We start from the raw sequence: 13,721 nt of genomic DNA, 5'->3' as shown, positions 1-13,721 counted from the left end.
GGTCTTTACCAAGCTTGACCTGCGGGGGGCATATAACTTAATCCGTATACGGAAGGGGATGAATGGAAGACGGCATTTAACACGTGTTTCGGATGCCACGAGTTCAGAGTCATGCCTTTCGGACTTTGCAATGCTCCTGCGGTCTTCCAGAGGTTCATGAACGATGTGTTCAGGGACCTAATTGACCAATTTTTAGTGATTTATTTGGATGATATCTTGATTTTTTCTAAGGACGAGAAAGAACATCGTCAACATGTCAAGCAGGTTCTGCACCGTCTGCGGGCTAATGGGCTTTTCGCCAAGGCTTCCAAGTGCGTCTTTCATGTGCCTGAAGTGGAGTTCCTAGGTCATGTAGTGTCAGGTAGGGAACTTAAAATGGACCCACATAAGGTTGACGCTGTCAACTCATGGCAGGAGCTTAAGACTAAGAAGGATGTACAAAGGTTCTTAGGTTTCGCTAATTACTACCGGGAGTTTATTCCGAATTTTGCAAAGCTCACGGTACCTTTGACGCAGCTCCTGCGTAAGAAACAGCCATTTGTGTGGGGGCGGGAAGCTCACGATGCGTTTCTACAACTTAAGTCTAGTTTTCAATCGGACAACATACTAACACATCCTGATGTTGACAAACCGTTCGTGGTAGAAGCGGACGCTTCTAGCTACGCGTTGGGGGCTGTATTGTCTCAGAAGGATTCCTCAGGGACCTTGCGTCCCTGTGGATTTTACTCGCGGCAACTAACACCCTTCGAGCAGAACTATACCATATGGGAGAAGGAGTTGTTGGCGATTAAGGTGGCGTTTGAGGTGTGGCGGCACTGGCTTGAAGGGGCACGGCACCAGATCGTGGTCAGATCTGATCACAAGAATTTAGAGCACTTGCAAACAGCAAAGAAGTTAAACCAGCGTCAAATCCGATGGGCTTTGTTTTTCTCCAGGTTTAACTTCAAGGTGCAGTTCGTGGAGGGGAAGGCAAACTTGCGGGCCGATGCTTTATCCCGCAAGCCGGAGTTTAAGACCAATGAGCAGGTAGTATGTCAGACCATCTTGCCTACTGCCTCTCTATGTGTTGTAGATAATGAGCTCGGGTTACATGACCAGATCCTTGAGGCTCAGAGGGATGATGTGTGGACTCAGGAGCAACTGATGCTGCTATCAGCAGGTAACCGTACAATACTGCCGCATCTACAAGATCAAGACGGAGTATTGGTACGCAGGGGGCAGGTCTACGTACCAGTGGGGGCCCTCAGGTTGGAGGTGATTAGAGCCCACCATGACGAACCCATGGCTGGGCACTTTGGCAGGTTCAAGACCGTACAGCTTATCACCAGGAGCTACTGGTGGCCAAAGATGCGGCAAGACATTCTGCGCTTTTGTGACAGCTGCGCTGTTTGCCAGCAGAGTAAGACGCCTGTTGGGCGCCCTAGAGGGTTGTTGTCGTCTCTACCTGTTCCTGAGAGGCCATGGCAAATCATTTCCATGGATTTTATTTCGGATTTGCCTAAGTCTGGGGGTTATACTTGTATTTGGGTGGTGGTGGATTTATTTAGCAAACTGGCTCATTTTATTCCTTGTTCAACCATTCCGGCGGCCCCTACGTTGGCCTTACTATTTACTAAGCACATCTATCGTTTGCACGGAGCACCCGAAGTGATTATTTCGGATAGGGCTCCGCAATTTGTGTCACGCTTTTGGAAACACTTCCATGAGTGCTTAGGGACTAAGTTAAACGTTTCTTCAGCCTTTCATCCGCAAACGGATGGACAGTCGGAACGGGTTAATGGGCTCTTAGAGCAGTATTTGCGTTGTTTTTGTTTAGATCAACCCACGGCTTGGGTGAAGTGGTTACCGGTGGCGGAGTTCGCTTACAACAATGCGGTGCACACGTCTAGTCAGCATACGCCATTTGAGCTAACTTATGGTTTTCACCCACGGGGAGGTGTGGCGCCGTCGACCAATGTGGTCTCTTCGGACCCTGTGTACCGCTCTTCGGAAATGGCTGCATTGCATGATGTTGCCCGTCGCTTACTGTTGGAAGCTAAGGCAACGCAAAAGACTCAGGCTGACCGCCACAGGCAGGCGGGGGAGGAGTTGGAAGAAGGGGATTTGGTGTGGTTATCTTCCAAACATATTAAACAGGCTGGGGGAAAGTTTGCGCCTCGGTATTTGGGTCCCTTTCCTATCGTTAAAAAGATTTCTTCCGTTGCGTTTCGTTTGCGTTTACCGTCTAGTTTAAAGGTCCATCCAGTCTTCCATCGTTCGCTGTTGAAACTAGATACCTCCAGTCGTCGTGGTGCTATAGCGGAGGGTATCACTGCCACTTCTCCGCCATCGGGGGAGGAGGCCTTTGTGAGAGGGGATAGTGTTATGATTGAGCCTCATGGCTCTGTTACTGACAGACGTGGGCGTAAGACTCCTCGAGAGTCAGATACTCTCGAGGAGCGAGAAAGAAAAAGACTGCGAGACATTTTTGCAGCACCATCTGACGAAGAGTCTTTTGAGGGGTTTACGGAGAGAATGGAGGAGGGGCTGGTTAGCTCGGAGGAGGATGAGATGGATTGGACTCGGGTGAGGGAGGAATTGGGTGCCACTGGCCATGATGGGATAGAAGATGAATGGGGACCTTCAGGATTAGACCCATGGTCAAGCTGGAGGGATGGGACGGGATCCACAGCTGGAGATGCTGTGGGGCGTAGTCAGAGGTGTTCCAGCTCTGATGAGGAAAGTGATGAGGAAACGCCCGGGTTAAGGAGGACAGCTGACAGTGATGAGGATTTGTAACTGGCATAAAATGGGGCTTGGGAGCAATTGCAAATTGCGTTGGGCAAGGTAATCTGGACGAACGCTTGGGATCTGTGTGGGACGCTTTCCTGAAGACTGGTGTGTTTTCGTGTGCTGATACGTAAGTTGTTTTGGAATTCAGGGTCAGACGGCGGGAGGAATTGTGTGGGCATTTGTTTGTGCAAACCTGTGCTTACTCTTATTAGCTTGACCTTCCGTCGTCTTCTTGACGGACGCCATCTCCTGCTTTGAAATTTGGACTGAACTGACCACGGCTTGACTTCCCCCTTCTTGGACTTGGAAACTACAAACGTCTGCTTCTGGCTTTGATCTACGGAAAGGAACTGGGTCTACTCTACTGCTACAATCCTTGGCTGATCTGTTCGTGTTGGAAATCCTGTCTGCTGTGTGTGTGGGAGCGACGCAAGTTACTCTAAGCACAGTGTTGGCAGCAGAGAGGAATCTGCTGCCAATTAGTTGCATTCTTTTGTATCTTTTGTTCCTCGGCTTTTGTTTTGTTTATCCCCAGGCTGAAGCAAGCAGTTTGTTTTTACCCGGATTAAACTCCGGTTTAATCCGGTTTATCTTTTGAACGTTTTTCCTTGTCCCTTTTTGCTCCTAAAGGCTAATACTGCCTGGCCCTTGTATTTTACGGGCATTTTTGAGTTCTGTAATCCAATAAACTCTGTTATCTTGAATCTTGTGGTGTTCTGTCCTTGACAGAAAGAGAGCTAATGAAGTCTGAAAACATATTATTAAAAGAGCAGATGAAATAAGAAAGAAGAAAATGAGTATCAGAAAGGGATAACCAGTATGATATATACAATATCAATAGAGAAAATGGGGGGGGGGAGGGGACACAAGGACAGAAACTATCAGAGGAGGAATTAGGAACAAAAATAGGAGGAAGAAATAGGGAAGGATTATGGAGAGCAAGACACCTCAAGAATTTATCAATCAGAATAAAAAAATTACTACAAGATGATATGGAAATGGTACATGACCCCGATAAAGATACATAATATGGATAAGAGTTGTTTGAAACAATGTTGGAGGGATTGCCAAGAAATGGGAACACATATTCACGTGTGGTGGCAATGTAAATATGTACAGAAGTTCTAGAGAAAAGTTATAATAGAGATATGAAGAAAAAAATAATAGAAATCCAGCTACTATAGTTATCTTTATACAATACAGATGACTGGAAAGAAAATGAAAAGAATTTGATAACTATGTTTTTAACGGCAGCAAGTCTATAGCAAAAAAATTTGAAAGGAGGGGTAGAAATTTAGATAGAAGAATAGTATAAGGAAATATGGAAAATAGCAATAAATGATAAAGCAACATGTAATTTAAAGATAAAAAAGGCCTAAGGAAAATAACTATTTTGAAAGCATTATTGAAGAAACACAGAAAAAAGAAGATGGGAAGCAACCCACGCCAGAAGAAATGAAGTTCTGGTGGGACTAGGAAGAAAAGGACTCCGGAGAACAATGGGGAGAACAATGGGGGAAATGAGAAGAAATAAATATATAAACGATAGAGATTGTATTTTGTAATAAAACTGAATAGAAATGTAAAAAAGGAATTCCATTCTGATCAAACAACAACTAACCCACAACCACTGTATAAGCTTTATAGTGCTTCTCCCAAGATGACAATTTCTGTTTTTTAGAGCATGAGAGGATCAGCAGTGACAAATCCAGATAATTTCATTGAGTTGGACAGATGTCCCTGCAGGGATGTGTCAGGGATCCCTAACGGTTTTTGCCAGAGGCTGTCACAGTGCATCTGGCTAAAAGAAAATAGCTGGTTGTAACATGACTAATCTCCATGTCCTCTGACAACCCAGAAAGGACTGGGTCATGGGGCAGTATGGCTTACAAGGTGGATTTAAGGAGTCAGCATTACACAATGTAGCTACAAGACATAGCAAATTGAAATACATAAATCGGATATATATGCTTCCCAATGCAAGATCCCAGCTTCATAAATACATTAAAACAGACAGATTTAACAAGTATCAGGAATGTTGACAGCTAGCGTGATATAGTGGTTTGAGTGTTGGACTAGAACTTTGGGATACTAGGGCTTGAATCCTTGCTCAGCCATCAAAGCCCATTAGTTGACCCTTGACAAATCATACACTTTCAGTTGTTTGAAATTTTTTTGGACTCAAGCTTTGTAGAGCAGATTTCATAATCTGAATGTAACTAAGACCTGGGCCATGGTGATCATGTCTGATCCAACATTTCACGATTTGGAATGCGCCCTTGAATGTATATTTATACATTTATATTTATATGTTTTAATTAATGCTATCTTTTTAAACTGTAATTGTGTTTATATATTATGTTTTATATCGGTTTGTTCAGCGTCTAATGATGCTAATTGTAAGGCCGCCCTGAGTCCCCCCTCAGGGGTAAGAAGGGCGGGATATAAATGTTTGTAATAAATAATAAATAAATAAACTTTTGAATGAAAAGTAAAAGCTAAGTCTAGGTACTGATTCTTCAAGGGGAGTACTGCTCCATCAAAACAAGTCAGATTCCGATTGCAGTGTCAACTATCTTTGTTGGCACATATGTCCTATCAGAAAAGGGTTGAATCTCAATTTATTAATTCTCATTTAAATCAGGCCTTCACAACCTGCGGTCTTCTAGATATTTGGGCCTCTAACTCCCAGACGACTTGTTCAATGGACAGGAATTCTGGAAATTGAAGTCCAAAACACCTGGAGGGCCATAGGTTTTGCAGACTTGATCTAGACCAGTGTTTCTCAAACCGTGCCCCTCCAGGTGTTTAAGACTTCAGCTCCCAGAAATTCCAGCCAGCTCACCAGCTGTTAGGAATTGTGGAAGCTGAAGTTCACAGCATCTGGAAGAGCACAGTTTGAGATTTAAATGCAAGAAGCTTCATTAGTCATAGAACAAAAGGAGAAACAAAGTTGTGTGTCAACATACTGCTGGCAATGCATCCTAAATCTCCACGTGACTTATCCTCACATTGTGGGATGGCATGAACTTCAACAGTTCAAGTAGGTGTTCTTCAGCACCACTTTCTGAAATTCATTCCCAGTGAAGGAATAGCACTTTGTATAACAATACAACAGTTATTCCTGCAGCTATCCTAGCTGTTCCAGAAGGAAACCATGGCCAGTGGATTCAAATATGGCTGAAGAGTCCAGTACAACCAAGTGGGACGTATGCTTCCCTTCTCAAATTACCAATTCAGGCCACCAACAAAAAAGACCTTTCAGTTCTAAGACCAGGCTGAAGTCAGGCTCATACAAAATCAATTTGCAGTGAAAATGGAAGCAGCTTTACCATGTCAGGTCTGTACGTTTTCTGATAGTGCCTGTATTCCATAGCTGGAACATTCCAGTGGAAATCTCTTACAATGTCTTATAACATTCCCTAGATCCGCTGCCAGATTTTCTTTTGAAAAAACAAAACATTGGGTTTTTTTAGTATTGTGTTCTTAGTTGCAAAGCCTTGTAACATTCTCTGAAATGTATAGTTGTTTTTTCATAACATCATATATGTCTGTTTATTCAAGCACTGTATTCGTGGCCTTATCTCCTGAATCTAATAGTCTCAGGTGGGTCTGCTGTTTGTTTATTACTTTTAACTCAAGCTATATCTTATTTTATATTATGGATTATATGTTGTTTTAGCTTTCTCACATTACTTTTAAGCAAAATGTAAGAATCAAAATGTTTTATTCCAACATTCACTTATCCGACATTCTGGATTATCCAACACAGTTTGCCTCCTGCCCCAATCCACAGCTGTTTCTCTAGGCAGAACCTTTTATGGATTTAATTTCTGACAGTGTTGCTACTGTAAGTTCATTTTATGCAATTCTATCTTTATTTATAGTCAATTTGTTAGCAGCCAATGTTTTTGTAGTCAATGTTTTCAATATATTGCGATGTTTTGGTGCTAAATTCATAAATACAGTAATTACTACATAATGTTACTGCGTTTTGGACTGCTTTTTCTGTTGGTTTGTTGTAAAACATGATTTTTTGGTGCTTAATTTGTAAAATCATAATGTAATTTGACGTTTAATAGGCTTTTCCTTAATCCCATCTTATTATCCAACATTTTCACTTATCCAGTGTTCTGCCGGCCCATTTATGTTGGATAAGTAAGACTCTACTGTATCTAATATCTATGTGCTCACTCCCAAGAACGGGTCATGCAGATGTGCAGAAGGATGGTGGAACTGCCTCAGGCCTAATTTGGCTTTATCAGCCAACATGTCCATGCTATCTGGGGATAATGGGAGTTGAAGTCTGTTATAGCTGGAGAGCACCAGGTTGCAAAAGTCAGTTTCGTACTAGATTAATACTTGACCTAAGGTCCAGTACTGTTGGCCCTCTGTATCCATGGATTCTGCATCCACAGATTCAACCATCCACAGCTTGAATATATATATCCAAAAATTAAACTTTGATTTTTTTTTGTCATTTTGTATAAGGGACACCATTTTACCATGCCATTGGATATAATAGAACTTCAGTATACACACTTTTTGTATCTATACTGTGGAGTTGGTCCTAGAATTAAATCCCAGCAGATATCAAGGTCTCACCATCGTGTGATTTGATGGTAGTTATACATCAGAAGAAATCACAACTTCCTTCCCTTTTCTAACCCAGTCCTCTGTGGCATTAAAATTGGTTCCAGGGACCTTTTTTAATTCCAAGGAACAGATTTTTAAGTTGTGTGCAGGGTTGACCTGCAGGCTGAAAGGGCATTTGTTGATTATGGTAAAAGTAGCAAGATCCAACAGAAATACAGCACTGGATCCTGGTCACTGAAAGTCCCATTTAAATGCAATTGACTAATATGAAATATTATCACGATTTTACCAACTCATGGCAAAGCTTCACACAAGTCATGCTGTGGCTGAGTCTGAAACAAGCACATTTCACTTGACCAGGAGCGCTTTTTGTCACGTGGCTGATTTTATAAGGCCTCTGCGATCGGAATGTTTATCTTGCGCTGTCGGAGCTAAACTTCAGGATCAAGTAAATTAACTTCCCATCTTTCATATGCTGAATGCAGCCTGTGCGTGTATCTATCAAATTCCTCAGTAATTTGAAACAGAAATATCCCAAAGGGGAAAAGAAGGGGGAACCTTGCCTTGATTCTTTGAGACCCATTCACTGTGGCTAGTGCCAAGGTGGCTGAGCAGAGCAGAGAGATGCCAGTCCCATCTCGCAAGGAGGGGATTTTAGGCTGTCTATGAATGCCAAAAAGGAAGAAGCAGCTCACCATAAGTGAATGTCCCTATTCCTCTGAACAGTGTAATGAATGCAGCAAAAATGCTAACAGGTGGTAAAATGCAGAAGAAATATGTCAGACTTGCATTAGCTTTTAGTGTTTTTTTCCTTCTCTCTGCACTGCTAAGATTTAGTGTGGGGACGACAATTCAAAGTAGACACAAATAAACTTGAAAGAATTCAAAAATCTTTTAAAATATGACAAATTGGTAGGCAATTCATAAGTTGGATCTAGAGCCTTGAAATAATATGTTGGGGGAACTACTTGATGGTTGGGGAATTGAGAGCTGAAGCCACTTCTCTTCAAAGTGGTTTCATTCCACAACATTGTAATCTGGAGTTGTAACAATTTCAGAAAATAACTTGTAAGAAAAAGGAAAAAAATAGAGACACCTTTTCTCTTGGATTATTTGTAACACATATGGAATATATAAGTATATACAGTACATGAGTTAAGTACACAAAGCAATGTGTCTATTTGTGGCCCATTAACTTTGAACCGCTTTCTGCTGTATAGCAATAACTTAGTAAATATCCGTACTTTGAAGCATTATTCTTGACCTAGAACCACCAGAATCCCCACATAACCAATAGCTAATGTTGATTGTAGATTCTGGGGTTAAGGTAAGCTCCACAAAATACTCAAAGCTCTACAAAACATTTCCAGACCAACATTGGAGAACATAGTGTTCATTGAGATTTCAGAAGTTGACTATCCACAGCCTAGAAGCCAAACTAAAAAGGTATTCAGAGAAATTCAGCATAGTAACTTGAAGAGAAAATTGAGGATAAGATCATTGGATTTACAATTTCCAAGAATGTCATGAAATGCTAAAATGAATGGTGTAGGCTGCACTAATTAAGGATCTCTATGTCTTGTTGAATTTTTGCTCCAATCATCCCTGGCCATTGGCCTTAGGCTGGCGGGATCTGGATTCTGGAGATATGTAAAGGACTGCAGTGCCCGTCTTTGGTATAAATAGGGGCTACTATGTTAATTGAAAATGGGAGATAGCAGTGAAAGGTGCAGGGCAGCCTTGGAGGCCATTTAGTTTCTGAGAAGAAACTAAACCTTGAGGCTCACATCTCTCTGGATCCCATCCCTTCTGGAGAAAAAGCAAGTCACTGTCTCAAGCCCTAGACTTGTAGGGCTAAGTGCAAGACCTGGCAATACTTTCCTCACGACGATCTCTAGAGCTAAATATGGGCTGCCCTCCATACTGCTCTGGTCAGAGGGGTGCCCAGCCTGAGGCACACTTCTATGGCAAATGGAGCAGGGAATTTCTCACTTCACCATCACCCCAAAAGTACACAGGAGTAACTTTTGCATTATGACTGTATATGTCAGTAACAGGATGCCAGGCTTTACTTCCTGCCCATTAATACACTATTAACTTTGTCCTATATCAAGAAGTCTTACTGATAAGGTACTTAGTGAAAGAACTGAATCTTGTACATTATCAGTTTTATGGACAACTTAGAGAGCTCCCATTCAGATGCAGCTCTCTGAGTTGGCTATAAAACTGAGACTGTATAAGATGCAGTTCTTTCACTCCACACACACACACACACACACACACACACACACACACACACATATATATCAGCTAAGCTTAGTGGCTAAGCTTCTCTTTGTTCTTGCAATCAATTCTACCCCTTCCTCTGAGCATGTGCAGAGAGGCATCTAGAGGAAGCCAGAGCTGCTCTAGTATGGCTCAAGGAAAAAGGATTACTGTTTTCTTTCCAACCCCAGCTTGATGCAAAAGTGAAAAGGCTACACTTCCCTCTCACATTTGGAAAAATCACAGCTTGTACAGTTACTTTTTGGACAGCAACTTCCCAAATTCTGCATTCAACATGAGAGATTTAGGGGGTTGTGATCCAAATATAGTAACTTCCACAAGTTGCACAGCAAGCACACAGGTCTTGGGAGAGAGGTAAAATCTTGTCTATGTGCCAGAAGATCTGGATAAGATAATAAACAGTGTATGAAATACTTGTTCTTGAGATTTTCAAAAAAGATCTCAGAATAAGAAAAATCCCATGCTCTTTTTCAAGCTCACCGTAGTTCCAAAGGAGATGGAAAGGCTGTCATGAACAGCTCCCAGGCATTACCTATCAATAGGCACTTACTAAATACTAGTATTCCCTCTTTAATGGATTTTTCATGGTAAAGAAGACAGAAGCAATGGGAAAATAAGCAAAATAGACCCTTAATAACAATCTCAAGACCTTCAGTAACATTCTGTTTATGAAACAAAGTGACTGTACAATAAAAGTCTTGTGTCCTTTTCTGTCTTGCAAGAAAAAATGGAAAAACAAGATACAGATAAGTGTTGGTCCTGTGGCAAAGTTTATCATATAGTTCATAACTGCAGGTTCTCCCAAGTCAGAAAATATAACTTAACTACAGTTGGCCCTCTTGGCCATGGATTCTGCAAGCATCCTCAGCTTGAAAATAACAGCAATAAAAAAAATCCAAGAAACAAACCTTGATTTTGTCATTTTATATAGAGGAGTAACATTTTACTATGCCATTATATATAATGGAACTTGAAGACCTAAGGATTATGGTATCCATTGAAGATCCTGGAAGTGGAAATTCTAAAAAATATTAAAGAAAATTATTGTTTTCCCCAAAATTAAAGCTTCACAAAAGGGATGTGTGCCTTACTTTTGATGAAATACGTTGTGTGTATGTGTATATGTGTGTATGCACATGTATTTATGTGCATCTGTGTGTGTGTGTGTGTAGAAAACCTCTATTAAATGAAAGCATATAAAGTGTGGTACAGAAGTACAATATAAAACAATTTTAAAAGCAGAATTAAAATAGACAAATAACTGAAAACACATTAACAGCTAACGCAGAAGTGAGCTGGGCAGAAATCATCATTCTCAGACAGTCAAAGTCTGCATACCATAAATGAAGATGTTTTTAAGAAGCATTTAAAACTCAAAACCAAATGATGGAAGGCAGAGTATTTTGAAATATTATCTTTTTTAAAATCATGGGGTTTTTTTTTAAACTGTATTACATCTTCAGTGTAGATTCATATAATGCAGTTCAATACAGTTAAACTTCACTGTATGATTCTACTCTGACTGGGCCCCATCTACACTGCCATATAATGCAGTTTGGGACTGCATTACACGGTCAGTGTAAACTCACATAATGCAATTTCAGGATCCACGTCAAATCTAAACATTAAACATATATTTATATGACTTACCTTTATTCACCCGTCCCATTACTGTAAATTCAAAGTATTTTCTGTTTTCAGTAGGGGAATATAGCCCAAATATCACAGCTGTGCTTTTGGGTTGCAGTTTGAACGTCGAGAGCACATATACTTCATTCAATGTAGGATCGGACAGTGCCTGTTGCAGGAAAGTTTTTACTAGCTTCTGGTTGGGTGTAGAAAGAAGATCAAAAACTATATATATAAAAAGAAAAAGAATGGGAGAAAGTTGATTATTACAATAGACATCTGGAACTTGAGACAAAATGTTGCAGCCAAATCCTGTCCCTAAAAAGGAACACTATTGTTTAGACCTCTTGCCAGGAAGTTGTGTTTTTCTAAGACAACTCTACCATTGAGATATGGACCCTCACTCTGTTTCAAAAGGCTTTTGACAAACTAACTCACCAAAAATTCCTGAGTTATGGAAAAAGGACTTTATCATGCAATTACAATATAATAACAGCTCTTGTAGATTTGCTTAAGACGTCATGACTGTCCTATGGTCGTATTGTGCTTTAATTGTGATTGTGTTGTCGAAGACTTTCATGGCAGAATCACTGGGTTGTTGTGAGTTTTCCAGGCTGTATGGCCGTGTTCCAAAAGCATTCTCTTCTGACATTTCGCCCACATCTATGGCAGGCATCCTCAGAGGTTGAGAGGTCTGTTGGAAACTAAGTAAGTGAGGTTTACATATCTGTGGCATGTCCGGGAGGGGGGGGGGGGGGAAGAAGTCTTGTCTGCTTGAGGTACGTCTGAATGTTGCAATTTGCCACCTTGATTAGAATTTTAATGGCCTGCAGTTTCAAGGCCTGGCTAGTAGCTGCCTGGGAGAATCCTTTGTTGGGAGGTGTTAGCTGGCCCTGATTGAGTCTTGTTTGGAATTCCCCTGCTTTTTTAGTCTTCCTCTTTATTTACTGTTCTGATTTTAAAGTTTTTTTAATACTGGCAGCCAGGTTTTGTTCATTTTCATGGTTTCCTTCTTTCTGTTGAAATTGTCCACATGTTTGTGGATTTCAGTGGCTTCTCTGTGTAGTCTGAATTGTGATTACCTTTTTTCAACGATGGGAAAATGTTGCTATTGAATCCAAAATCACTGTCCCATGACAATATTGCAAAGTGATGAATGTTGGAACTGTGCACAGTTGTGTGTGTGTGTATGTGCGCATGTGTGTGTGGCTGGAGTTACACTTAAAAATGCACCTATTCTGACTTACATCCAAATTCAGCTTATGAACAAAAATCTACAGAACCTATCTTATTCGTAACTTGGTGACTGCCTGTACATAAAACCTCTGGGTGACATCATCTGGAGTTTTTGGGGTTGTCATCAATATACTGATGATACATGACTCCATCTCTCCTTTCCATCTGATTCCATGGAAGCTCTCTCGGTGTTGAACCAGTGCCTATTAGTAATGGTTCAGGTAAAACACACTGAGACTTTTAATTCAGAAAAGACAGAGCTGTTCTTGTTTAGTTAAAAGGCAGATCAAACAAATGCTGGAAATGTGGGGAACAGGTAGGGACCTTTTTTCATTGTTGGTGGACCTGCAAAAAGGCCAAGGCCTATTGGAAGGAAATTCATTACAAAATCCAAAAGATGTTGCAGATTAGAATAGATCTGGAACCAAAATATTTCCTCTTAGGGATGTTAAATATAGAAAAAGATAGAAATAAGGAAATCCTATTTTACTATCTGACCACTGCAGCGAGAATGGTTTTTGCTAAATACTGGAAAGATAAAGTAGCACCGGAAATAAGATGTTGGACAAATAAGATCTGGGAAATAATGAATATGGATAGGTTAACATACTTATTAAAAAACAATCAAGGAAGACCAAAAAAACAGACAGAATGGGAAACAGTCAAAAATTATTTAAAAGAAGAAGAATTCAAAGTACTAATTTAAATTGAGACAGATGATAAGGTCTGCAAAATTTAAGAATATGTAAATAATAGGCATTGTGTGAATTACAGATACTAGAGTGTGATGGTGGAGGAAAGGATGGCAAAATTTCTGTTATGCAAGACACCGTGTATAAGATGGAAGTCAATTTTATGTAACTGGTGTTTTTTGTTCTCATTATCTTCTTTTTTACTTCCTTTTATTATTGAATTCCTTTTTTTATTCCCTTTTCTATTCCTTTCCTCATTCTTTTCATTTTGTCTTAAATTTCTGTTTTTTTTCTTTCTTCCCTTTTTTAATTGTAATTTTCATGTTGAAAAGCATTAATAAAAACTTATTTTTAAAAAAAAAAGAAGAAGAAGAAAGGCAGATCAAGGAATAGGCACATTACCTGTGCTGGATGAGGTTATGCTCTGTCTGAAAGCTTTTGTATTCTCCTGGTCTCAACCCTGAGCCTGGATGCCAAGGTTTTGGAAATAGCCAAGAATGCACTTAAAAC

At 40.4% G+C, this 13,721-nt stretch overlaps 1 protein-coding gene across 1 annotated transcript in view; it reads right to left on the bottom strand.

Annotated features, from left to right (window-relative positions):
• thbs4 (thrombospondin 4) overlaps positions 1–13,721 on the bottom strand; it is a 62,407-nt gene that overhangs the window by 36,702 nt on the left and 11,984 nt on the right. The window contains exon 2 of the mRNA XM_062972357.1: positions 11,305–11,508. Within this exon, the coding sequence (XP_062828427.1) occupies positions 11,305–11,508 (204 nt within the window). The remainder of the gene's footprint in view (positions 1–11,304; positions 11,509–13,721) is intronic.

Source organism: Anolis carolinensis, chromosome 2 (genome assembly GCF_035594765.1).
Source record: "Anolis carolinensis isolate JA03-04 chromosome 2, rAnoCar3.1.pri, whole genome shotgun sequence".
NCBI classification, from domain to species: Eukaryota; Metazoa; Chordata; class Lepidosauria; order Squamata; family Dactyloidae; genus Anolis; species Anolis carolinensis.
This window is presented reverse-complemented; position numbering and strand designations above follow the sequence as displayed.